The sequence below is a fragment of the Mangifera indica genome, chromosome 5, assembly GCF_011075055.1.
Source record: "Mangifera indica cultivar Alphonso chromosome 5, CATAS_Mindica_2.1, whole genome shotgun sequence".
NCBI lineage: Eukaryota > Viridiplantae > Streptophyta > Magnoliopsida > Sapindales > Anacardiaceae > Mangifera > Mangifera indica.
Genome location: NC_058141.1, coordinates 14,521,617 through 14,548,358, shown reverse-complemented (window position 1 = coordinate 14,548,358; position 26,742 = coordinate 14,521,617). Strand labels below are relative to the sequence as shown.

Genomic DNA, 26,742 nt, shown 5'->3' with positions numbered 1-26,742 from the left:
AAAAGATATATTACACTCTTGAATAACTAAACCAAACAATTTTGAAAATTACCACCTCCACTAGGTATTAAAAGAATATAAAATTAATTTTAATTTTATTGTAATTCTATTTTAATTAAGTTTTTAGGATAAAATTATTTAATTTTCAATTCATATAACAATTAATTTTAAAAATATTTTAAAAATCATAGTTATTTAAATAAAATAATATTTAATATTATTTTATTACATCTCATCAAACACAATAATTATTTATACTTATTAATTTTTATCAAATATAATAATAATTTATACATAATAATTTTTTAAATAATTTATTTCATAATAAATTTTGTTTTTTATAATAAAAAATTACCTGCCAAAAACACCCGTAAAGTTATTTGTTTGTCCAATTTTGCAAAAGTGAAAATAGATTTCTCCAAAACCAACTTTCTTTGTTGAATATAATAACACAAAGATGATGTTCAAACGTTGGTCCCAACACGGGGGTAATAGTGAACAGAAATTTGTTTACTTCCTCAAAATCACCCTTCCTCAAAACAACACAAACTCACAACGTGGGATAAAAAATATAATATATCTAAACCATAAAAGAGAACCACAGGAAAAAAAAAAAAAAAGCCCTCAAAATGCATTCACACAATGTACATATACACTGGCAATGAATAAGCAACCCAAACCCACAATTTCTTCCCCAAAGAAATACCTTAATCACTGGTTTGCATCAATGGCAGTACCTGTCCGGGCCTGTGAAATCCTATTAGCATAAATGGTCACCAAACGCAGTTGTGTACTGTTAAGTCCCTCCAAGTACGGCAAAAATGCTTTACCCAGCATAATATAAATATCCACTAAACAGAAAACAACCGTCTGTACCATCCAACACACCCAAAAAAAAAACAGAAAAAAGAAAGAGTTATCAAAATAGCATAAGTAAATAAATAATAGTGTTATCTGTATAAATAATATACATAACTTTTTACATAAATAATGATATGTCACCATGTGATTGAATAGTTTGAAATTATAGATAAAACAACACTCAATCACATAGTAATATATTATTATTTATACACATAATTTTATTGATAAATAAAAAGAAAATAATAATGAGAAAAATAAATGCGGGGTTGGTACATGATGCAATTTTGGTTCTACAAAACAGAAATTTCTCGTATTTATGGTTCTCACCTTATAATAACTAGATTGCAGACAACAAAAAATAATAACAACCTTATACAGAAGAAATATATACCTTGCGAACATCTGCACTCTGGTTTCCAAAGGCTTCAAAAAGTGCAGGTAAAAACGATGGCAACTGAGCCATCAATCCGTCCTGTGAGAGCCGACCCACAAGCTGAAAATTTTTTAAAGATAAGCAATACATTTATTGACAGTAGGCCAAAAAAGTTAAAAAGTTTGGCGCATCTTTGCTTGGATATAAATTATGCTTCATCTGTTTCGAAAAGCTAACTATTACAACACATGGTCCAAAAAACCCACAAAAAGTATTGTTGCCTGAAGAAACTTGTATTTTCAGAGCCTGGTGTGGAAGAAATTTAATAGCGCCCATATGCAGATTTTTACAATTCCATAAAAATAATGAGGATAGTACCTTTGTTAAACAGTTTATGCAAGTAACAAGAGTTTTCTCATCTTCTGTGACCAACAAAGGGACAATAACCTGCCATATCAAACATTAACATCAATATTCCTTATTATCAGCAAACCACGGAGAAACAGAGCCAAAAGAAATATTCTTTTTCCATGGTATTATTTCATTAACAAGAGACAATAAAGCTAATTACAGCCATATATGAGCCACAGGAGTGTGTGTGTGAGAGAGAGAGAGAGAGGAAAGTCGGAAACACGTACACTCAAACATCTAAATGGATCAAACTGAGATAACACAATTGTCAAGCAGTGCTCAGCTTCACTTGAAACCTGCATATGGATGCAAATATTGAGACAACAACTACATATAAAGAATATGGTCAAAGAAACACTTGAATATAATTACTTTGGGAACAACATCTTTTGTAACATGAAGCAGCTTCTCAACTACAATCTCGACAGAATCTTCCATGGCATCTTTCTGTAAGTATAAAATATGGAGGGGCAAATCAGTTACAAAATCATTAGACAAAAGGAAATAAACATAATGAGCATGTAACAGACCTGATTCTTGAGCATTTCATTTATCAATGAAAGAGCAACCTCCCTAATTGAAGAATCAGCATCATCCAACACCTCAAGTACAGCTGTCAAAATCTGATTAAAGTACTGCAAATATATGAAGAATGGATATCAATATAGAATAAATATAAATTGAAATATTGCAGATAATCAGAGTAAGAGAAATGTATATGCCAGAAACATAACGTGCCTTGTTCCAAATTGATTGATCACTAGCCACAGAAGTTTCAATTAGTTGCTGAAGGGCACCATGCTTACTTGTAGTAGGGTTTCCATCATTCCCATTACAGATCTAAAAATAATACAGAATAAAGCCCCCATCATATGAGAAATTTTTTAGATCTGTCAAAACTGCAATTACTCTGAAAAGTAACTACTATGAAGAAAGATATGCTGACACAAAGCTCACCAGGTGAAGAATTTGGGGAATGCTAGGTCCAGCATCCACACTAGAGTTGATTTTTATAGCTGACGGCTTATAATGATTAAGGTCCATTTCAGATGAAATTACATCATTATGTCCAACACCTGCAGAGACCCGCAAGGGGTCAGGGCTCATCAACTCATTAATCTCCACATGTGGTGAAGACAAACCATCCAGGTATATGTTCGAACTTGTCAGATCCTTAGCTTTTGAATTAACATCGGCATTAGAACCAGTCTCCAGATTCTGATACAAGTTCTCCTTGGTTTCATCAGAAGTTGCATGAACCACACTACCTGTGATAAAGGTTGAGTCTTGAACAGAATTCCATTTCCTGCCACCATCACCATCAACAGAACCAGAAGAATACCTTCCATAGTAGTGACTCTTTTTGGATGTAATAACATATGCTTCTTCTGAAGAGCTTCCAACAACATCAGATGGATCATAAGAGGACTTAAGACGCTGCCGCTCTTTCTTGCTTTGCAAATAGTTCATTAAATCTACCTCAATACGAGGTGTGTATTGTTTCAAGGCTCGTCTCAACAAATTTTGTTCTTCAACTGATAAACTAAGAATAAAATTAAGCACAGCAGTCGAATCATAATGGGAGTAAACAGATATAATGCATGTAATAGCTGCTTCCTTAAGCTTAGTATTTTTGTCATGGATCAACGGTGTCAACTTTGCAAGCCATAACTTTAGGATGCCAATATTACCAGCGCCTTCAGAGTTCACCGTATGCTTGTTAAAGGAACTTATAGCAAACTCAATAACAGCCAACTTGGCCTTTGGCGACCGCTGTTCATCCAGTGAACGGAGCAATGCAGGCAAGAGAGAATCTACACTGTAAGTTTTGTTAACAATATCCAAGGTTGTAGAACAAGGTTGCCTAACTAACTCCTTTGGATCAATCAGCCGTGAGAAAACATGGGGCAAGATCCTTTCCATGTAACTCTCAAAGGGCTTCCTGCAAGAAGGAATAATATCTGCTAGTGTTGAAAGAGCTGCCTGTGCAACTTTATGGTGGGGATCATCCAAGTGCTGGAAGAACAACTTCATTATCTTCTCAAAACTTTGAATTACTTCTTGAACACCTTTTGGGCCTTGTTGAAGCAACGATCGCAGATAATTAAAAGCAGCAACCCTAGCACACCAGTCAGAACTTGGACTCAGTCCTTCACTAAGAGCATCATTGAGAGAGGCTGGACCATCGGTGTAATTTGACATTTCCCCAAGTGACAGCTGGCTATCATCAAAACTTCTCCTCCTTCCAGCAGACATTCGCCCAGATACATGCTTTCTCAAAAGTGGTCTCTGGAAATTGGGAATGTAACTGTGTTGAGAATCCCTAAAGTTTCCATCTTTATGAGGAGTATCCAAATACTGTCTGTCAATGTGTGAGTTCGTGAAGCGCCTAGCCTCCCTAATGTCATTATTCTCTTCAGGAACTCTCTCTTGTAGCTTTTCAGAAGTCCTTCTAGCTGAGTATGATGAAAGTGATGGTAAAGACTCATTTGCCAAATTTCCGCGAAATGATAACTTACCAGAATCTTTGGAAGCTTGAATTTGAGTAATGATATCAGACAATATCATGCCACCTTTGCGGTTACTGCTTTTATTGATTCCAGAGCCAGTTGATTCCAATAAAGAGTTTGTGTGATCATTAGAAGCTGGAACAGCTGCAGGGAAGGGTGGATCACGAGATGATGGAGGGTCAACTCCTGCACTAGGGGGCAATAAGAAAGAAAAATTAGCCGCTCATAAATGATAATGATTTACACTTTTGACTCATCAATCATTCAAGCAATCAGTCACCACTGCATCATGGAATGACTTCACTAAAAGCTGATTTCATTAACCAAGTAAAACATAAATTGGCAAAACCATTTGATACCTAGATCCAAACTAGATGATCGAAGAGATGAAGGATTCTGTTTCTCAGATATTTCCAAACCTCTGAGCATGCTTTCAATTGCAGTGACCTTTTCTTTGCTTGCATGCAGAACACTTTCCAGACTGCGTTCAGAACCTTTATTAAGGGACTTCGTTTGTGACAAAAGAAGTCCAGACGAGAGAGACGTCCCAGAAGATAAACTAGAACTTCTGTCCATTGCAACTATGGCAGAAGTTCCGTACCCAGGAAGATTGGAAGAAGCTGATACATGAGGGGTAAATGACATCTGTCCACCTCTATCACGAAGAGAAGGAGAAGCATGTCGCCTATGCATCCCACCATCCTCTTCATTTATTATCTGTCAAAACCACGATCCCTTTAAATTATGGCCTTACCAATGTTAGTATGTAAAATCATTCTTTGGGGAAAAAAAACTAACTGTATACCCTTTGAATGACCGGATCAAAGGATGAAAACAAGCGACGTGATCGGTCAGGCCAAGTCTTTGCAAACATTCTGTAGCACATTCTTGCAGTTGATCGTACCTGTTAAGATTCAAGAATAAAAATGCTAACAAAGTAAATAACAAGGCGTCAATCAATATTGCCACCGACATAGAGAAAAAGGAAAAAGAAAATGATACGAAGTATTTTAGTCAATTAAATAGACACCCTAATAATATTAGAAAGCACACAAGACAAAATGGGGGTTTTAAACGTTTTTAAAAAAAAGGAAAATGAAATTTCCAACAACTGCAATCCAAAAGGAAATACCTCACTCATTGCATCAGCAACACAACATCTAATAAGATCTTCATATTGTTCAGCAGATCGCTGTATTTCTGGAGCATCAGGCCAATGTTCTAACATCAACAGGGCATACTCACAACACCTGCAATCCAAAAGGAAAGAAGATGATGATGATTTGAACAGCAGAACAAAAACTGCATCATCAGCCCAAAGAAGAGCAGTTATACCTTGCACGGAGCACTGCACTACGATCATTCTTTGCACAATCAGCTATGCGAGGAAGCACACGAGCAACTTTGCAATTACGTAACATCTTGAAGAGAGAGAGAGAGAACTTCAAAATGTTTTAAAACAGGAAAAATCGAAAGACTTGTATAAAAGGAACAAACTGACTGAGTATTTAAGAAAAAAATTACCGTCTTTATGCAGTTATCTGCAGACTCTGCAATTACAAGCACAGTAATCACAACCAACTTGAAAAGGACCTGATAATCATACCATAGAAATCAGGATGTTTTCAGCTTAATAAAATTGCAATAGACAGAAAGGAAGAAATTAAAACTTACTGGAATAAACATTTCAGCACATGCCTCAAAGTCCCCCAAGAGTTCCTTTGACAAAAAGGATAAAAGATGGCAAGCCTAGAAAAAAGAAAGAACAACTAAGCAATGATTACACCTACAGCCCCAAAAGCTTAACAAGAGCTCAAAATAAAAAGGCTTCAGCTCTATCAAGAATCAAATGAGATATCAAACAAGCAATAAAAATATCCTAGAGGGGTAAGAGGGCACATATAGGGCCATGTCAACCAACACTTGCAGAAACAAGAAAACATAAACACACCTGCTTCACAATGCTAGACCTTCGATCAGACAATTGTGTGCTTAAAGGGCCAACCAATTGTTTTAATAGTCCCCGAAAACATGGGTAGTTAGTAGCACCTGATAAGATTATTCAGAGCAGTTATATCAATATTTACTCCACCAAAAAAGTTTAAAAAACCATATGTTTTAAGCCATGAAACTCATCATAAGATGGTTACAGGAAACAAAACAAGTACGTTCCAAAGCACTTCACAGATTAATTTAGAGATGAATCATAAAACAGCAAATAATACTTTACAACACACAGAGAGAGCAAGAAGAGGATACAAACCTCCCAAAACAAGGCCTTCAACTCTCTGCATTGCAGCAATGCGTATAGACCAATCCTTTTCAGGTACAAGGGTAGAAGCAACTTTCTCAAATTCCCTAATAAGTTCCTTCTCAGAGTATACTTTGATTGGTTCTAAGGGTTTTTCCGTGATGTCTTCTCCTGCAAAGGAAGGAACAAAAAGCAATAGCAAATTACCAAGCAGACTTCCAAAGATGTTATTAATCCCACAAAGAATTAAAGATTTTTAAGTAGTTGAACCATGACTTCACAGGAATGCAAAACTTGACAATACCTGACCATATGAAACATAATTTGCAAACAAAATATACTGGGAAAACCCAGGAATTTCGCAATGGAATTAATCTTTGCGTGCATTTCTAATATTTAGAAACCACAACTAGAATAAAAGGTAATGCTGACCTCCAAAAAGAGACATCTCCCTAGATGAACTCTTAGACTTTGGACTACTTTTCTTGGGATTAAAGCTTGCAGGTTTCATCTCAACTGAAGGAAAGGTACAAGTAAGTCCATCTGAAGAGCGAATTTGCGGTTGAATCTTCTCCAGCCTTGCATTAATGTCTTTCATCTGCAGTTATAAATTGTGTGATGTCTCTTTTTTTATAAAAAGAAAAAATAATTAAATGCTTTCTTCTTCCTATCAGTAGGCAATGCATTAAAAAGGTCCAGAGCGTTAATCTGAATGTTACACATCTGCACTCTGAACTAAAAGGCAGAACTAGGCATGAAACTCGCAGGTCCTAGAAACTATGGCAAGTAAAACTGTAAAATTGGAATTCTTATTCTCAATAAGATATTAACCATAGAAGTAGGAAGATCATGGCGGTGAAGTTCATCACGAAATTGAGGTCCAGCTTGCATATACATCTCCTGAGAGAAAAAAACAGATTAATATGGTTAGAGAGCCATTCCAGACCAGGATTCCTGGATGTCAACCAAAAATTCTTAAACTAGTTATGCCAGGGAGGAGGACGACACTCACTGGAACTTCTAGTAAGCAAAGCACGAGTTCTACAGCATCTATTACACTATCTAAGACAGATACCAATAATTCGAACCAATACTAAGCTATTTTACCTGTAAAGATCAGATAAACTAAGCTATTGCATTGATTCAAAAACAAGATGACAATGATAGTTGTATTAATAAAATAGCAGATAACAGATTATACTCACCATCATTTTTCTTAATTAAATATAAAAGATAATAGGTTTAGATATTCAAATATCAAAAAAGAGATAAAAGTGGTTGAGTTTTAATTTATTGCTAATAATCCAAGCTACGATCATATTACAAATAAGTTAAATGGAGAAAGTAGTTCAGCATAGCACAATTTCCACTAACCTCAATGCACAATATAGCTGCTTCCCTAACACCAGGATTTGGATCATTCAACATATTCAAAATCTGATAATTGAAGAGAATTTCTGTCAGTTCACCTCCCTAAAAGCAATTAAAAACAACAAATCTATGCTCTAATTTAGAAATTATAGAAATCATACTGGAGGAAGAATGGCTCGCTGAAGAGGAAGCTCTGTAGATGCAAAAAGGCCAATTGCTGATGTGACAGTTCGAGCAAACTCTTCTCGAACTCTCCAGCTTTTATGTGTCCAGGCATAAGAACCTGCTCTTTCAACGATAATTGTTGGAGAAGAAACCTGAAACGCTCAATATATTATTCTAACCCACTTTCTACAGATCTCCTTCAATGTAATAACATATAATACAACACCATAATCATTTTACTAAAGCTTAAACATAAAATTCCATGAGTACTAGCCCAAAATAGAAAGTATTCTAAAAACTTCCAATGCATTTTCATTTTGTAAACTGAAGAACGAGTTAGGCACATGGAAAAGGCTAAATAAAATCAGATAACACAGCAAAGCATACGTAAGTGTAAAAAAAGATATTTATACATTTGTCAGTTCACCTTTCTCAATGGAAAGTTTTGAGAGAGTCAAGTCAGATATAGATACAGAAAAAGCACAACAAAATAAAGATAAAACAGAATTCTAGAAGGAAATAGAAACCAAGAGAAAGGGGAGCGAGAGTACAATAATGGTACCCAATAAGGAAGCAATAGTTTATTGATCTCATATATAGAGTCCACTCAATTACATGAGTAGTTTACAAAATTGTCATGTTTGAGCTTTTTCTTAGAAAAAAGATTTCAGCAGAAGAGCTACCAAGTTCTGAACACATCTTGAACATTAAAAAGTTAAAAATTGTTCCAAGACATAGATATGATCACAATGTATTATAAAATAACTGAATAATCTGAAGATATTTCTTGATCTTGGGTTATAAAATTGCATTATCACCTCCACAACTTGACAAATGATATCAAGTCAACTAGTTAACATTCTTATTACTCACTAGTACAACAAATTCCTTTCAAAACAATTGTCTTTTATGAAAAAAGTTAATAGCGCTCAAAGATGCGCACCCAATTTTAAAATTGTATGTTTGATCACCTAGCAATATCTTAATCTCATATCTCTAAATCAAATATATTTAATCATAATGGAATTGGTGAAGTTTCTAACATAGATGAACTAGAACCAAGTGATCGCGAATTTATTGGAAAGAAGATTTCCATCAACTGTACAGTAAATGTAGAGTTAGGCACCATAGAAAAGGAACCATTATGATAGAGTAATTCTATACTTAGCAGGCTGTAACCCAACATTTTTATCTATATGATATGGCAATGATTAAAGATTTTCATGTAGATGATGAGATTGTGTGACAATTGAGATGCCATCCTTGAATCAATAAAACATCACTTGGTGTAAAATAAATGAAAAAATGGTATGCGAACTCAGGAATTGCAACATTACATTATAATCTAAACAAACATATTAAAGTTCAGATTATATAAAAGTGCACCCACTAATAAGTAAACATTCAATAATTTCATAAAACAACTATAAGATCAAAGACAAACACCACGATATGAAATAATATCCATAATACAAAAAGAGGAAATGAATTTGATTACTATTTCAGTATCTGCCAAGAGTTTTATCTATATAGGAAAAACAGAGAAAACAGCGGGCAGATCATAACACAATATTATACAAACGCCGGGGCAATGTCTAAAACAATTTCTTTTAGAGAGTGAACTAGCCACTGTCGCTAGCATATCTCTAACTACAAATATATTCGAAAATCCTAAAAAAATAAAATAAAAGAAGAATCGGTGGAGTTGTATAAGTGTAGACGAAATTTTATGACATAATTTGAGAAATAATAATATTTAATTCGACATTTAAACACTAAAAACAAGATTATCATTAAAGTGAGCAGTAATTACGAAAATACCTCCATAAGAGTGAGCAAGAGGCGCCTGGCGGCGTCACGAACAGGTTGTTTGGCGTCACCTAATCTCTCAACGACGGCTGGCACTAGCGCGTTGAAATGCAATTTGAAATGCTCACCAGATAGCACAGCGGCGGAGGCAAGAGACTGAAGCGCGCCCTGAGAAACCTTAAAATTATTATCCTTCAAGAGATCCAAGCAAGTATCCACAAGCAAAGTCACTTCAGCGCTACTAAGACTCTTTCTAGAAGCTTCGAGATATTGATATAGACGTTCCACTCCGGCCATCCGCTCCTTAGTGTCCTTGGCACGTGCGAGTTCCAGCGCCTCCTCCATTTAGGTTCGATCTGGCACCACACGTCTCAGATCTACAAGATTCTTCTCGATCGAGAAGAAACGAACAAAAGAGAAAGCGAGAGTGAGAAATGCGATTGGCGTTTGTTTCGATTTCGATTTATCAACGAAAGCAGTTGAACAAAAAAATGGTGGTGTTGGTGGTGAAGTGAGTGCGAGTGATATGTTTAAGAAGTATAGCTTAATTTAGTTGAAGAGTCGGTTTAGTGAGAAGGAGGGGCAGTTAAGGTGCTCGAGACCAGAATTGACGGAGAAGATGATGAAACTATGTGGTTGGGGTGATTAGGACATTTACCCACGGAAATGAATTTAATTTACGGATTTTGCCAGTTAGACAGCGAGATTACCCTAAGAATGTGATGGATAATTTGTGTCTTTTGCTGTGTGATTTTTTTTGTTTTACAGGGTTATTATTACACTGAAATAACATAAACCCTGGAAAGAGCACTGTTGTCGAGTGGGCTTGTTTTGCTTGGCCCGGTTGGTTTTGAAAGAGACAAAAATGGTTTAATAATTGTGACATCAATTCAACTAAGTGAAGAATAATTAATATTATTTCAAACAGTAAACACAACTTTGGATGGATTTTAATGAAGATTAAGCCTCTTTTTTTCATTTTTGCAAAGTGTGAGCTGGAATAGATTGTTGGTTGAAAATCATAGAAATTACTCGGAATTACCAAGTATCTTAACTCGCAATTAGTTTCTAGGTCAAAGTACTTATTCCCACCCAAGGTTCAATGGAATCTTGATTAGCACCTATCAAATATTAAAAACTCAAACTTTCACTCATCAGTTATTAAAATTAACAGAATCAATTAGTTTCATAAATAAAATAATCATTTAATTATAATATATCAAAAATAATAAAATTTATCTCATTTCTTTCATAATTTAGAAAACTAATAATTATTCATAATATTAATTTTTAATCAATCTTTTTCAACAGCTAAAATCCAATCATAACTTTTCTTTCTCTACCATCAATAGTCTCCCTCTTAGAGGGAAGAGAAGTCACGATCGTTGAAAAAAATCATCGATGGTAGAAAAAGAGAAGTCACAACTGGATTCTGACCGCTGGAGAAAATTGGTTGAAAATGAATCTTTAGCGAAAGAAATGTAACTTTTCAAAATTTAATCATGACAAAAATTATTAGTTTTCTAAAGTAAAAAGAAAATTAGATAAATTTTATTATTTTAAACATATTATGATTAAATAACACCTTCATCCCTAAAATTAACTTAACAATCTACAAATAAGAATTTGAATTTTTAATACTTATCGAATACTAGTTTGGGATTTCATCAAACCTTGGGTGGGAAAAAGTCTTTGGCCTGGTTTCAATATTAAGCATGCTGGAGACTTGGTTACCTTGGCCTTGGCTTTGGCTTTAAAACATTGCATATATCTATCTCTTTCTTGACAAATAATCTAATCATTTGCCTCTAATGAATGTCCATTTGCTTAGTATTGAGGCAACATGTCACCTCTAAACTAATCCATTGATTGATGATGTTAACTTCTCGTTCTAATAGTGATCACTCAAACTGTTTTGAATTTTTTTGTTGGCTTCCTACTAAAATAAACAAGTTGAATAAACCCTTAACCTATACCTTGAATTAAGAAAAAAATGGCCCAAGCTCAAGGTATAATTATAAGTAATGAATGCGTTTTGAATTTTTTGTGTCTCTAGGTGGTCTTAAAATTATGTGGACCTCGGAATATGCAGCTAAATTCAAGGTATCAAATGATGGATTTAGCCTTCAATGGGTCATTCAATTCATCATATAATGTTAGTTAATTGAGTTTTTTGAAGAAATGGGTTTCAAAACATAAACAATAAAAGCCTAACGTCATGACAAAGCCAACCCAACTACCTCCCTTTGGACACAACCAAAGGAAAAGATAGAATAAAAGTTGTCTACTTTCACTATTGGGCTTCATCGATTGCGTTAGAGAAATACTGAAACCAATTAATAATTATGAATGGAACACAAAAGCCTTGCTCTATATAAATTATAATTGACAAATGATAAGAAAAAGAAGTCCTCCTGATTTAACACAACCATGATTCATGACATGAGAGAAGAGAATTTTTTTTTTTTGTTTGCTTTAATAATATTTTCTTCAAGGACAAGACAGCATTTACATTTCTAACATGTTAAATCAAAACCTGCGAGGATAGGATGTCATTTTCACCTTAACAGGAGTCTCATAGATTTCACCCCCGGTGCCATCCAATTATTGGGTATTATTAGACACTGCTTTTCCTGGATGGTTTGATGATACACGTAGATAATGACGGAATTAACCTTAGAAAAATGTATAATGTAATGCAACTAGATTTGATCCTTCCAATATTTAGTACTTGAATACATGTGATGTGACAGTAGCATTTACAGCCAAGTCAGGATGATAAGGGCCCAATGTTGAAGTTGGGTCAATCAGCGGCCCAAAGTCGGGCTTACAAATGGGTCCAGAAGGAAATTTAGCCCAAGTCCAGCCTCAGAAGCACCAGAAGGGCCGATTGCTGGCGGAGATGCTCGAATTAAGAAGAAACCTGAACGGCACTAGGATTTCATTTCAGCCCAGGGGATAATTCGAGGGCTGAGTTGGTTAGCTTTGGGAATGGGATATTCGGTTACGCAAAGTAGTTGAGTTGCCTATTCCATCACTTTAAAATCTGTTATTTTTTAATTTCTCACTTTTGTTACTTACCCAAATAAAAAAAATTCACTCTTGTTTATGGATCTAAATATAAATATCATATTGTATCTCTTGAGAATATATTAAAAAATTAATATTATATGTATTTTATTTTAAATATATATATTTATATATTATTATGTGATTAAATATTATTTTTAATTTAAAATTATTTAATTATATGATAATATATATAAAATATATATTTATTTATTTTTAAAAATAAATATATATAATTTTATTAATATAAAAATTATTGAGATAATTGCCCACTATTTACTTTATCCTGTTTTTTTCATATTTATGTACCTCACTCTTTAGATCCCCTGACACGTGAGATCATGAACCACACAAAGGAAAGGGTTGGCATTCTAGCTAATAAATGCCTGGTTAAAAAGTCAATAATTGTTGTTGCCACGTAAATTTTGTCTGCTCTCACACGAGCGCTTCACTTGATCCATCCATGGCCCATCGATAAGCAATTAAAAAAAGGAAAATTATAAAATAAATAATGTAAACAAAAATAAAAATAAAGTTTATTCGTTCCACACAAACGGTATAAATACAAATATGCAATACCAAAGCAGATGGTGGAAAGTTTTTTGTTTTTTTGAAAAAGCCAAATCCTAAAAAAAAAATAATGATATTTTTCGATCCAGTAATCACAGAGAATCGAGAGAGCTTAGAGTTAGGGTTTTGATTGAGAAATTATAGCAGAAATGCGACGAAATTGTTGCCACAGTTCATTTGCTTTCATTCTGAAATTCCTAAATTACCTTCAAGCCTTCGTAGGAGTATCAATTATAATATACTCAATATGGATGCTCGATCAATGGAATCATCATGTCCCCATTTATCCTCCTGCTCCTTCCGCTCCTTCTCCAGATCCTTCTTTTTCTTCTCTTTATCTTTTTCTGAATTCTGGTGATCATCATCAGGTCACCACTCCCCTCAAGCTCATGGCTTCCGGGTTCGACGACGGGTTAGAGTTTGATTTGAATTCAATTAAGCTGCCCGCTCCCTGGTACTTTTCTAAGTTTTGAGTTTGGGTTTGTTTCAATTGAATTGAGTTTAATTCTGCTAAATTTAATGCTGTAATATGACTTTTATTGTATTTTATGTCGCAAACTGATTGGAGGCTATAGTACTAATCATTGTGCTAAATTGTCTTTTAATATTTTTTGAAAGGAGTACTGTAATCTGTTCCATTCAGGTCCATAAATTGTTTACTGTTTGAGTAAACATTAATGACTTTAAAACAAACAACTTGACAATGATTTTGAGGGTGAAAGAATTATTTCTTTGTTTTTATAATAATAAAACATTAGAGTTGAATTTGGGGACCTCATTAGTCATTACTGGTAGATTATGCTGCAACTTTGGTATGATAGGATCTGTTGCATTTTAACTTTCTTATTGGAACTAAGAGTTTTGGTTAATTATCTTCAGTGCATGCCAAGGTTCATGCAGGTGATGATTTGGTGCTTGTTTCTTTTGGCAGGTTCATATACTCTTTTATGGGAGTTGGCATTTTGCTGTGTTGCATTACTTTGATTGGTTGCATTGCAGCTGAATCAATAATTGGTTGTTGCCTTTGTTTTGTATCCTTCCTAATGTGGCTCTGTCTATTAAAATTTCAGGTTAAGCTGGATGACTAATCAGTCTGCAATTGTTTGGATTAACTTTGATGTGAACTTATGGAATGGGTTGGGTTTTGTTTAAAATTGGGATATGATTGAGTGAGTGTTTAATTGTTCTAAAAATGGAAATACAAGTTTATATTTTACTGTGGTAGTAAAGAAGATGGGGATAGAGAATTGGAATAATGAGAATCCCTAATAATAATAGACATTGGCAGTCTGTTGACAAAACCAAACAAGAAACAATTGAGATTTAGAGTCTTACTTTCTTCATCTTCTGGACTTCATTTGGAGTAGATTAGAGATATTGGATATCTGACCATTATGATTTGTCTTACTAGTAGCTTTATACTTAATCAGGTTTGAAGTCTTGAAATGGAAAATTTTAAAAATTGCAATCTCTCTTGCTAACAACCAAACCAAGTTTTAGAATCTATTATCTGCATTTAATCTCGATCCTTTTTGAATTTCTCTTAACCTCTTGAAATATCAGTATGCCATACTCAAAACCATATTCCTTCTACTAGAAACAGCTCTGGTGGCATTTATTGCAATTGATCATCATTGGGAAAAGGTCATTCTTTTTTTTCTGAAGGTTAACTTATATGTGGTTCATTGGCTTTTCATCCTGTTTACTTATCTAGTTAATTGTTTTATTATTCCTTGGCAGGATCTTCCATCTGACCCAACTGGAGAACTTGACAGCATCCGTTCTTTCATTGAAGATAATACTGATATATGTAAATGGGTTGGCATTACAGTGGTCATAATTCAGGTATTGTGTAGTTTATGATCTTTGAAAAAATTATTTGAATGGTAATAGTAAAACAATTTTGCAAATTGCTGCTTATTAATATCTTACCTGTTCATCTATAGATTATGGTTCTAATTTTGTATTTTTATAAATGAGTAATGTCATTCGCATTTGTAGAGAAACATTTATTGCCTGTATTGAGAAATGACACCAGAACAAGAAATCTCTCACAAGGAAGTACTTGTTCATTTTGGCCGCTTATTATCGATAGGAAACAAAAGATATTCTTCATGTATCTTGAAGATCTATGTTTAGTAAATATGGGCCTATAAGAATTGACAAGACAAAGAAAAACACTAAAGTATTATGGACTGGCTGGGTTTTCTTCATGCCAAAAGTTGTTATGTATTGTTGTTCTTAATTTTTGTTATTCCTATATACTCTGATGAAGAGGTCTATACTCGAAGAATTTCCATTACAAAAGTTCACATTTTTTCTCTCTAATGAAAGGAATAACCATCAACCAGTTCTATCATGTATTGTATAACTGCTATATCTGCCTATATTTGTTCATTGATATGTGAATTGTTCTCTCTATACATCCTTTTATAACTTGTTGCATTTTAGGCACTGGCTCTACTACTAGCAGTAGTTCTTAGAGCCATGGTTTCCACTCAAAGGACCAATTTTGATGAAGAAGATGATTATGAAAATGCAAGGGGTAGAACTTGGGAGCCACTCCTTAATTCTCAATCAAACCAAACATCTGGTTCAACTCACTCTGACATCTGGAGCTCAAGGATGAGAGAAAAGGTAACTTGTTTAAAATTACTGCTCTCTCATAGGTTGACTGAAAAAATATATGCTCCAAACATTTTTAGATAAAAGTTAATGTAGTAGATCTTGACCAAAAGGTTAAAGAAAAGGTGGTTAATAGATTAATGATATGGAAGTCTTCTTTTCCCCTTTCTTTTTCTCTTTGGCATGTATATAACTTTCAAACAGAGCCTGCACCATCTAAAATCAGCTTGACAAATGAGTTTACCATGTGAAGAGACTCCCTGAATTAAGACTCATTCGTGGCACATTTGGGTTATGACATGGTTGGTATCTGATATATATCAGGATATTTTTTGTGGCATCTGCAGAATCTTGGTCGGTATTATCAATAAGTGCCTCCTGAATAGAACAATGTGTGCAGTTCAGAGCATGAAACAACTGATCAGTGATCAATTATTGAAACTATTCTTTCACCCTTGTTTCGTTCTATTGTAGGAGAGGTTTTTTTTGCCTTTTTATTTTGTTGATTTAACTTTTATTCCATCTTCTTTCCATAACTTAGGTTTGACCTCCTTTTTTTCTTTCCTTTTTGCTTGTATGATTTCTATGTTTATCCCTGGTGTACAAATACTGAAATTCCCGTATATTTTTGCTGCAGTATGGTTTGAATAGTGGAGATAAATACTCTCTAGTAAGTAATGCATCAGGAAGCATGAAATCCAAGTAATGAATCATGCACATTTCTTCAACTCACAGAGCATGGAAATGCTGAGCAATATGCCTTGCAAGCCATGTATGGTTCTGCAGTATAAACCTACTCCTAATTCTCTTTTTTTTCTGTTGTCTGTTTCTTGTATAGGGTTTCAATGTGTTGTTTTGCTTTGTGTTGACAGAGTGAGCAAATCCTGATCGAATGTGAAGTTATTCTGTAAACAAGCAAAGCTTCTGCTTTTGTTTAATGTGTGTTCCAATACGTGCTTTCAAATGAGTTATTAGGGATTCTTTATATTTTTATTTTTCTGAAGTGCATGGTTTTTGATTGGCAACTTGTCTATAATGTTGCTCAATTTCAATACTTCCAAATTGTTTTGATTGTATTAATTAGTTGGAGTTGGATCTCCCCCTCGTGTGGTATACAGATATAATCCTCGAGTCAGTTGGGATCCAGTGAGCAATAATTTTATAGAATCAATGGGCATATTTATTGGCACTGGTCTGCAAGTCACGAGATGTATACTATTGTCTGTACGTCAACTGCCCTTTAGAGCTATAAATTCAACAAAACCAGCTCCTTTTGAGCTGTTTTTCTGACAACTGCCTGTACTGTCTTTTTTAAACCCACTCGAGATTTGTCCGTGGAGTAATATATGTATGTATCTTTCTCAGAATTCTGTTAAAACTGGAGGGAATTCCTTCCTGTTTGTATGTTTTGGGTTATGGAAATAAAGAGTGACTGACTGTGATCTATTACAAAGACAAAGAGGATTTTGGAAAGCAGAGCTTTCAACAACTGCATATGCCCTTGTTTCAACGGATAAGGCCAATTACGTTTTCTCGGGATTAGGCCGTTAACGGGTATAAATTAAAACTAAATATAAATATTTGTTCTCCATAATCTGATCATCTGCTTGTCAGGTTTTATGAGAGAAAATCTTAATCGGGAATAACTGATGATTTTCATTTTTGAGAGATAAGTATTTGAATGAATAAAATTTCAAAAAGCAGTGAAAACTGTTATAAACAGCCCAGTCGATATTGTCTGCTTTGGGCTTCAGGCCCGCACGGTTTTGTTTCTCCACTTGGGAAAAGGCCTCAACTGGGTTAAGGGCTTCTGGCCCCTGCCTATATACACGCTCAGTAGACTGCACGGGAGCGATGTGGGACTTCAGGTCACAACACACCCCCCCATCGCGAATCGTGCTGATAACGTGTTATAAACAGCCCAGTCGATATTGTCCGCTTTGGGCTTCAGGCCCGCACGGTTTTGTTTCTCCACTTGGGAAAAGGCCTCAACTGGGTTAAGGGCTTCTGGCCCCTGCCTATATACACGCTCAGTAGACTGCACGGGAGCGATGTGGGACTTCAGGTCACAACAAAAACGAAAATGTAAGATCTGTGTCTTCTTTTTAAAGATAGGATTTGTCCATTCATTTTTACGACTTGAAAGCAGTCCATGGATCCCAGAATAGACTTCACCTATTTTATAAACTTCTGACAAAAAATGTATATACATAAAATGAGTCACGAGATCCCTGGGACCCTGAGCCTGACCTTTTATTCCAAGTTACAATATCAATTTTTTGACGGGTAGTTGCTTGTATAGAGCCTCTATTTTACCCACTTTCTCTAGAATCGGTTTCACACTCTCGCTTACTTCTTATTAGAATAAGCCACGGGATCTCTTTTCCTCTCATTTAATCTGATTTATTGTTTTATTTATTTATGAAGATTAACTAAGACATAAAAGCACTGCTTATCACTTGTACGATTACAGGAGACCCTGCCAACTAAATTAATCGGCAAAAATTTGGAGTTGGAGCAGGCCTTGTACAAATTTGGTGATCATTTAATTAAAGCCATGAGTCCTATTTTCAAGTCTCGAGAATCATTCTCTGTTTAAAACTTGTTCACGACATAAATGTTTGTAGCAATAGCAGGCCATGTGTGAAGGGAAAAGTTTCAAGTGGAATCGATTTAAGCTATGCCACTCCAACTTTGCTACCATCATTTAAGCATATGATAGTGATATCACTGTATACATCTAACTACATAATAAATTACTAGTAACATCACAACTAATAAATATTCTTAATTTGGATCATGGAATATCAAATAATGTCTGAGATCTTTTATTTCCATAAGTGTTAAATACTTATTATCACCATCAACAATTACGGTTAATCTGAATCTCCATAATGCTGATGCGTTAAAAAATTTGGGTTACAACTTTAAAAAAAAAAAAAAAAACCAAAAATCTCACTCGAAATAAAATCATTATTTCAAAATTAAACCAATCATACCAAATAAGTCAGATCTAGTAACCACCTTACAACTATTATAAGTCAAAAATAATTTCTTGATATACGGCTGAAAGAAATTAAATCCAAGCTCTTCACGTTGAAAAATCACCTCTTATACACACAAGCCACCCCCATTGGGCTTTGGGTTACACTCTTGAAGCAAAGCAAAGGTGATCTGGCAGGCAATAACATTATGAGAATAGAAAAAGTTGTGCCCCAAACATCCTGAAAGAGGGGAGCGGGGTCACTCATGCATTCAATTATGAACGTAGAAATATAAAAAGTTACGAAAATCTGATCCCCATGGCCATAAATATGGAAAAGAAAACCCAGAAACGAATATTGTTTGACACATCATCATCCCATCACAGTTTCCAATTTTAGCAGGAATTCACTCTGTTTGTCTTACTCTTCACATGTATAAACAAGGTGAATAACCAACCTCCAATCACTCCATTCCTCATCAATGGGCTAAAATAACAATGTGAAAAACAGCAACTATTTATATGTAACATGACAATTTATGATAATCTTAAACAAATATAACAGTAGGAGTAAGCCAACTAGGACCATCATTGTTGAAAATAGAATACATGAGTCACCCATCATTTTGATTAACAAAAAGAAAAGCCTCATGACACACTACCTGTCAAATCAACCACAGCGTCATCCACAAGCTCTTCCCACAACTTTAACTCAATCTCCTTTCCCAAATTATCTATTTCTATTCTCACTTGCTCACCCCACCCTTTCCCTATATCCTCTTTTCTCACCACCTTCTCTACTACCAGGCTGTTACCGTCCCCACCTTCACCCAAAACACATCCCACCTCGCTGATAAACCACTCCTTCATCTGACCCCACACCCGCTCCACCAGCATGGGCAATCGACTCTCTACCAGGCTGCTGTGAGCCCCGCTACAAGACACAGCCCTACGGCTCCTCTCTGACTCTGACCCATAACCTGTTATTTCAACTAATGCTGTATTCACACAGTCAAATATAAGCTTACAGTTTGATCTCAGTTGTCTTCGCTTTGCCTCCTGCACTGGTTCCTTCCCACGCAGGCTTGCATATTTCTCTCTCAATGATGGGTCCAATGGGCTTTCAGGTGAATGCCATCGTGCAAAAAATGTTTCAGATTGCATCTCACCATCCAGACCAGCCGCTGATAGTAGTGTTTGGACAAAGTACAGCCAGTCCTGCTCTGCCTCAGCTCCAGAGACTGATGACGGTTTCAGTGGGTAGGGAGTGGCTGTTTCAGCACAAGAATTATCCCGTGACAAAGTCCGGGCAATTGATTCTATAGGTGGAGATTTGTCAATTAAGTTAGGCTTGAGGGACACCACTGTTCCTATTACCAATAACAAAAGAAAAGTTAGTGGGATTTGATATACAAGAATGATATAAATGAAACTTTCTGTAAACCTTTTTGGTAATATACCTCCGTGGACTGGCTTAATATTGCCAGAAGACTGTGGAACTGTATTGTCATCCTCTTCAAATGGTGGTTCCAAAACTGAGATTGGACTTGGCTGGTCCTGATTCTCACTAACATTCCCAGGCATCAAAGGTTTTGATACGGACAATCCTGCCTGCAAAATGACAGAACAATTCTTGATAAGTAGTCAAATCACGAGATTCTAAGGGTTCAAAATTCAACTGCAGAAACAACATTTATGAAGCCATTACTGCATAGCCAGCCCAAAAGCATGCATTCATTTTCACTAAGCTGATTTATTTTGAAGAACTTACTGGCCAACACAGAGCAGCATTGCTAAAACAGGTTCATATTGAAAATGATTCATCTTTGTTAAGTCCCGCTAACACAAAAACTAGAATGACACAACTTACTAACAAGACATCTGACATTGTTACCTAGCTTAACAATAACAAAAGATTGAAAAGCATACTCAAAATTTCTGTGAGATGCATGTCAAATAAGACATTCACAACTGTTTAAATTGCGTGGATGTAATGCATTGCACAGCAATCCCATGTTGTAATGGCTACTATTTTACTTTGTTCTTTGAAAGCACACCCTTTCACATATCTTCAGCAAAAGAGGAAAAAGTTAAGACATGCATAGGTGTGTCCTGATCCGGTATGAAAGAACAAGCGGAAGCACAGAAGTGACTGTTCATAAGAACCAATGGCATCATATGGTCATACACAACTTTTATTTCTGCTGATACAGCTAAAGCTAAAAATCTGACAAAATGATAAAAAGGAAATTATTGGAGCCAACTTGTCTTACAACGTGCAACAACTAAAAATTACAAGTAATCACCAACTAAAAGAGTATGAGAAGAATTATAGGCAAACAATGAAAGATGATAAGCCTACCTCCTGAGAAGCTATGCCACTCATGTCAGTTAAATCTGGAGAGGTAGCTTTGCTTGAAGGACACAGATGAGTAGATGAACACTCTCCAAGGCCATTTGTCTTAAGACGTTGAGATGTATAATTGTTAACCATTCCAGGAATATGTCCAGTTGACCCTGGTGCTTCAGCAGTGACAGACTGAAATTCTTCTCCGGCTTGTGATGCATTAGATTTTTCTTTAGTAGATTTTTTATTCCTTGAGAAAAATAAGCCTGAAACTCTCCCCTTTAGAGATGATTTTGCGCTCTTCATCTTTGTCAGCTCCTTAGGAACCTGCTTTTGGCCAGGATCAGGAACATCAATATTGGGCCTAGGACCATACAACGTGGAAGATGCGGGAACAGATTTTGATCTCATAAGGTTTTTAGGAGACTCACACACACCTTCTTTATTCAAATTACTACTTAAGCATGAAGTTGAGCCCCTAGGTTCTTGTTCAGTCTTAATAACCTCTTCCTCAGATCTCATTGACTTCTTTGTATCAGAAAGAGCAAGCATCTCCCCCAATGTGCTTGAGCTTCTTCGAACATGTCTCTGCTCCTGAGAGTTCCCATTCAACGCCATCATGGCCCATCTTTCAGAAAGTCGCTTCTTTGCCTCTCTGCATACTGATGACTCTGGCGAACATGATGCACGACTGAAGGAGGAAGAAGAATATGGGCTACCAAATCTATTGATGTAATCCCATGAATGCCTAGAAGTTGGTGACATGGCTTCTGAATCACTGATATGTCCTGCACACTCGTTTTCTGATTTGTTAAATGAACTCTCATCTCCAACATAGCCATTAGAAAACACAGAAGAGAGTAAAGTCTCATCCCTCCGGTGACCCATCAGATTTTCACGCATCTTCCTTGTGATCTCCTTTGCCACTTCTCTTGATTCTTGCACCTCATCATCTTCAGGTATCTCACAAGAATCTTCACCGTGTGATATTCCTGTCAGCGAGGAGGGCGGGGAAACCACAGCCTTGATGTCATGAGTCTTCCCAGGGCTAGGCTTCAATACCACTATTCTCGTAGATTGAGCAGGATGTTCAATAACTTTATGGTTAGCATAAAGAGGGAAATATCCAGGACTAGTACTTTCCCATCCAGTTGCTTGAACCACTTGGGCAGGTTTCTTGGGTTGTTTATCAATCACGTTTCCTGATCCTGTAAAATTTTCATTATCAACCATCTTTGATGGTCTGAGAACAGTGATTCTTTTAGTCTCAGGAGGTGGAGCAATTGACTGCAAATCATACAAATGCCGAGAGAATAAGGAATTCGGTTCTTGCAGAAGCCTAAGTAATAAATCTTTATTCGAACTTAAAACTTCCAATGCATCCTGGAACTCCTTGGACTGGCGAAGTTTTTCATCTGTGGCTAGACGTTTTGCTTCCATAAACTTTTGACGAACAAGAGCCATCTTTTTCTCACTTATAGTTTCATTACTTCTTCCCTTATGCATTGAACTATCTCTGGAATAACTAGCCTGGTGAGACAGATTCCAGATTTCATGCACATCCTTGCAATCACTCTGTTCTTGAAGCCGATGAACTTCACTAGGCATTCTATTGTCTAGAAATCCAGGATTTTGCTCCCAACATTCCAATGGTATCGTCGAATGACTTGGAGAATGTCGCAAATAACCTTTTGAATGGCTTCTTTGGGCAGCTGAACTATGCTGATGTTGTGGAAGGGCATCAAGACCCATCAACTTGGCAACCACATTGGGTGAGTTATGCTTAGACTCTACTTCTTTTGACATTTCTTGGGCTATAAGTGTTTTCATGGGTGTACCATTAGCTTTCTTGTTTGATGAAGTTCTAAACTCGGACACAACCTGCACACCAAATGAAATGCAACACAGATCAGGACAGGTGAGTAAATTATATTATAATGCAAGTGTAAGCAAAACAGACAAGCTGTGCTTGCAATCTGCTTTCTCACTGTTATATAATTGCAATTACCAAGAAGTAATCATCAAAATTACCAGCTTATCCTCTATCTGATCTGCAGAAAGTGGCATCCTTTCCACATCCAACCGACTTCTTGAGAGTGAAGCACCTGCCAATCAGCCACCTCCATGTCAATAACATCTTAGATCAATATAATAATTTCAAAACGTACAAAAGAGATACCATGAGATAAATAACAACCATGATGACCAAATGGGATAAGAAGTGTCAAAGAGGCAATTTTTAATGAGGAACTATGATTTTGTAATCTCTCTGGTGGGAAAGCTAGAAAGATCGGGTAGAGAAAAAGAGGGCAAATCAGCTATCTGAATCGGGAGGTAGTGCATAAAACATAAGTAATCTATGCTTGTAAGAAATTTATGCTTGATCCAAAATCACAAGGAAGGTGGAAAAACAATCAGAAGAAACCTGAAAATTCTAATGTACTTCAAGTGATTTAAAAAGTTCTCCCGCATGTACAAGAGAACTGAGAAAGAAAGAAAATAAATTAAAAGTTCAGTAGTTGTATTGGGAAAACGACATATATTTTGAAAATAATACTTAATCTAACCGGGTTAAACCAAATAATTCATCAGAAAAGCCAAACAATGACCATCACTCTCTCGCATGATCCAGGACGGAACAGATAAAGGACATCAGAGGCAGAGTTTTTCTCAAGGCAATACAAGTTTAATCAACTACGGAAAAAAAAATTATAGTAGATGGAAAAGGAAACCACCATCTTGATGTGGTTTATCAGTGAGCAGCCTATTTCCAGGGACGCCTGTGCCCAAATCAAAAAGGTTGACCATTCTTCCCAGGCATCCGGAACCAGCAAACTGTTTATCTATATTTATATTCTGAGTTTTTCTACTCTGAATTCCATTCATTTTGAGACCTGCGAGACACAATATTAAGAATTCAAGCCAAATGCAACTAACATATAAAAATAATCTGGACAGAAGAAGCAAACGAAAGGACCAAAACAGCAGCTTCAGTTAAAATATAATTTTCTTAGTTATAAAAACTCTAAGCTTCAAGCTTACCAATCAGGTAAAAAAGCCAAAAAAATAAAATAAAATGGTACAAATGTGAAATCTCAAGTGCCAAAAGGTGCAGCAATTTACAGAGAAAAAAAAAAAAAGTGGTTCAAAGAAGAGAAAAAAAAGCCGATCAATTGACAACAAATGCCTTGATTGAAGTGAAAAAAATGAAAGCGCATTATACAGATATCGTATTCGCACTTCTGAGAACGAAAATTCAGTTACATTCTCACATGATAAATCACATCAAGTGGTCACTGTTTGCCTGAACAAACTCCAACTAGCTCTCACTTTACATTTTTACATTAATTATACTCTGATCAAAGTAATCAATCACAAGCACTCACAAATACATTTGTTAATCAGTCTCACAGAATAATCAACGGCCGTATTTTTTCAAGAATGCAAATCAAACGACTGTAGATTGAATAAAAAAAGCAGAAAATTTTATGCTTAAAAAGAAATTGAAAAAGGGAAACAGCTTCCAAAAAGCTGCAATTAGAACAAAAAGCAAATCCACAGAGAGAAAGGGAATTAGATTCGATTTGCAGCTCGAAGAGAGCGAGAAAGACCAGCAGAAAAGTGAAAGCGTAACTGTTAAAAAAATGGACACACTTTGAGACGGCACCGTTGCAGTAAGCATTTCAGAGAGAGATGCCAACCTAGTGACAATTCACTAACTTCCGGTGAAATGTGACCGGCTATTCGCCGACATCTGACGTCACTCGAGAAGATCGGTGGCGTCTATGTGAAGAGCGTAACCGCGTGTGAAGTGTGAACAAAAGAAAGAGAAAGAGGTTCTGTTACCAACATCACCCACCGACTCTGAGCGGACGTGAAATTTTTTATTTAAATCTTATTCATTTAGGAGCCTGAATTCCGGACACTATAGTAATCATTTTATGAAATTCCAAATCCGTCCCTGCATTATGTGTTATTTACTTTGTGGCTCAACGATGGGGGTCGTTTTTGATTGAAATTTATAAAAGGCAAAGGACATTTGCCCACCCAAAGTATTATATTCCCTAAATATTCCCTCCTAATTATAAAAATTTCAAATATTCATTTATAAAAAATTAAGTTTATTAGTTTTAAAAGTAAAATTATTATTTAATTTATAATATTAAAAAAATTAAAGTTTAATTTTCTTTTTTCATTTTAAACCCCAAAAATTAAAAATTTATCCTCTAAACCAAATTTTAAAATATAACATTTGTCCTCTTAAGATTTAATTTTCAATCTTCAGTATCATTGTCAACGATGAAGAGACAAAATTCTTCGTCATCTCAAATAAGATCATCATTAGTTGACTTTCCAAAAAAGGAGAGAGAAATTGTTAAAGCATGGTGATATATCAAAGATTCTTTATCATCGATAATAACATCAAATTTAACTTTGGAGATTAAAAATTAAACCCTAAAATGAAAAATATCATCATTTAAAACTTGGCCTAAAGGTTAAACTATTAATTTTTAAAATTTATGAGAGAAAATAGATTAAATTTTAAGTGATTGAGGCTTGTTAACTTTAGTAGTTTATAAATAGATATTTAAAATTTTTAAAATTAAGAGGAGGGAACTCAAGAAAGTAGGATATTTTATAGGGAAATAAGTTATTTGGCTTTTTCAAAAAGGGTAAGATAAAGAATTTTCACCCTTGAAAACAGGGCAATGACTATGCAATCATAAATCATTTTTTATTTTAAATTTTAATCACAAGAATAGACTTGTTCAATGATTTGACACCATTAATTCCCCAATAAAGTGAACATGAAAATGTAACGTTAAATATGTCACTTGATTCAAATGGGTGTTCATGAGTCATTATTGAATTTAATCATTATAATATAAGCTCTCCAAGCTTATAAATTTAAAGGAAAATAAATAAAAGTGAATTCTTCTTACTTAGCTCAAATGTGAAGTTTGTACTACGACATCTTTGAATTTGATTATGGAATGTCAATTGTCCTTTGTTTCCCTTATAAAACAACATCACATTTCTGCACGAAATGAAATTAAAAAAAAAAAAAAGCAAGACTTGTAATTTATTTTTTTAAACAATCTACACCTACCCATCATTTTATTTTATATATTTTTATTATAAACAACCGGCCAGCACCATGCCTTATGACTGATTTATACAGAATACCGCATATTTGCTAATTAACGGAATTTTTAATGAGTAATATTATATAAATATATATTTATTTATTTATTTTAAATACATAAATATATAAATATTTATATATTTATTATGTTATTATGATTTTTTTTATTTTAAATTTAAAATCACTTAATAATGTGATGATATATATAAATATATATATATATATTTGTATACTTAAAATAAATACAC

General features: G+C 35.0%; 3 protein-coding genes across 9 annotated transcripts; 1 reads left to right on the top strand and 2 right to left on the bottom strand.

The window, feature by feature from the left end:
* Positions 1 to 413: 413 nt before the first annotated feature.
* Positions 414 to 10,458, bottom strand: LOC123215965 (CLIP-associated protein). The gene is made up of 21 exons (XM_044636291.1): positions 9,767 to 10,458; positions 7,942 to 8,097; positions 7,784 to 7,846; positions 7,241 to 7,309; positions 6,842 to 7,007; positions 6,422 to 6,580; positions 6,110 to 6,207; positions 5,833 to 5,907; positions 5,683 to 5,751; positions 5,494 to 5,579; positions 5,291 to 5,408; positions 4,964 to 5,062; positions 4,518 to 4,875; positions 2,606 to 4,344; positions 2,387 to 2,488; positions 2,179 to 2,283; positions 2,021 to 2,095; positions 1,876 to 1,944; positions 1,616 to 1,684; positions 1,256 to 1,357; positions 414 to 870 (listed from the first exon to the last, which is right to left on the bottom strand). Exons 1-21 carry the CDS (start codon positions 10,097 to 10,099, stop codon positions 712 to 714), a joined length of 4,269 nt encoding a protein of 1,422 aa, XP_044492226.1. The 5' UTR covers positions 10,100 to 10,458; the 3' UTR covers positions 414 to 711.
* Positions 10,459 to 13,402: 2,944 nt separating this feature from the next.
* On the top strand, positions 13,403 to 16,989 carry LOC123215967 (tetraspanin-18-like). Of its 2 annotated transcripts, XR_006502175.1 has the most exons (7): positions 13,403 to 13,847; positions 14,325 to 14,424; positions 14,957 to 15,037; positions 15,134 to 15,238; positions 15,845 to 16,030; positions 16,656 to 16,790; positions 16,891 to 16,989. XR_006502175.1 is itself a non-coding variant. In XM_044636292.1 (6 exons), exons 1-6 carry the CDS (start codon positions 13,543 to 13,545, stop codon positions 16,722 to 16,724), a joined length of 846 nt encoding a protein of 281 aa, XP_044492227.1. In that variant the 5' UTR covers positions 13,403 to 13,542; the 3' UTR covers positions 16,725 to 16,989. The 2 variants fall into 2 exon arrangements, 1 of the variants encoding a protein (XP_044492227.1); XM_044636292.1 differs by having other exon boundaries at positions 16,656 to 16,989.
* A 1,984-nt stretch (positions 16,990 to 18,973) lies between these two features.
* Positions 18,974 to 25,221, bottom strand: LOC123216676. Of its 6 annotated transcripts, none has more exons than XM_044637183.1 (7): positions 24,983 to 25,221; positions 24,084 to 24,242; positions 23,380 to 23,453; positions 21,364 to 23,229; positions 20,462 to 20,612; positions 19,664 to 20,371; positions 18,974 to 19,242 (listed from the first exon to the last, which is right to left on the bottom strand). In XM_044637183.1, exons 2-7 carry the CDS (start codon positions 24,232 to 24,234, stop codon positions 19,130 to 19,132), a joined length of 3,063 nt encoding a protein of 1,020 aa, XP_044493118.1. In that variant the 5' UTR covers positions 24,235 to 24,242; positions 24,983 to 25,221; the 3' UTR covers positions 18,974 to 19,129. The 6 variants fall into 6 exon arrangements, with proteins under 6 accessions (XP_044493118.1, XP_044493116.1, XP_044493119.1 ...); XM_044637181.1 differs by having other exon boundaries at positions 25,003 to 25,221; XM_044637184.1 differs by having other exon boundaries at positions 18,974 to 19,192; positions 25,003 to 25,220.
* Positions 25,222 to 26,742: the final 1,521 nt, after the last annotated feature.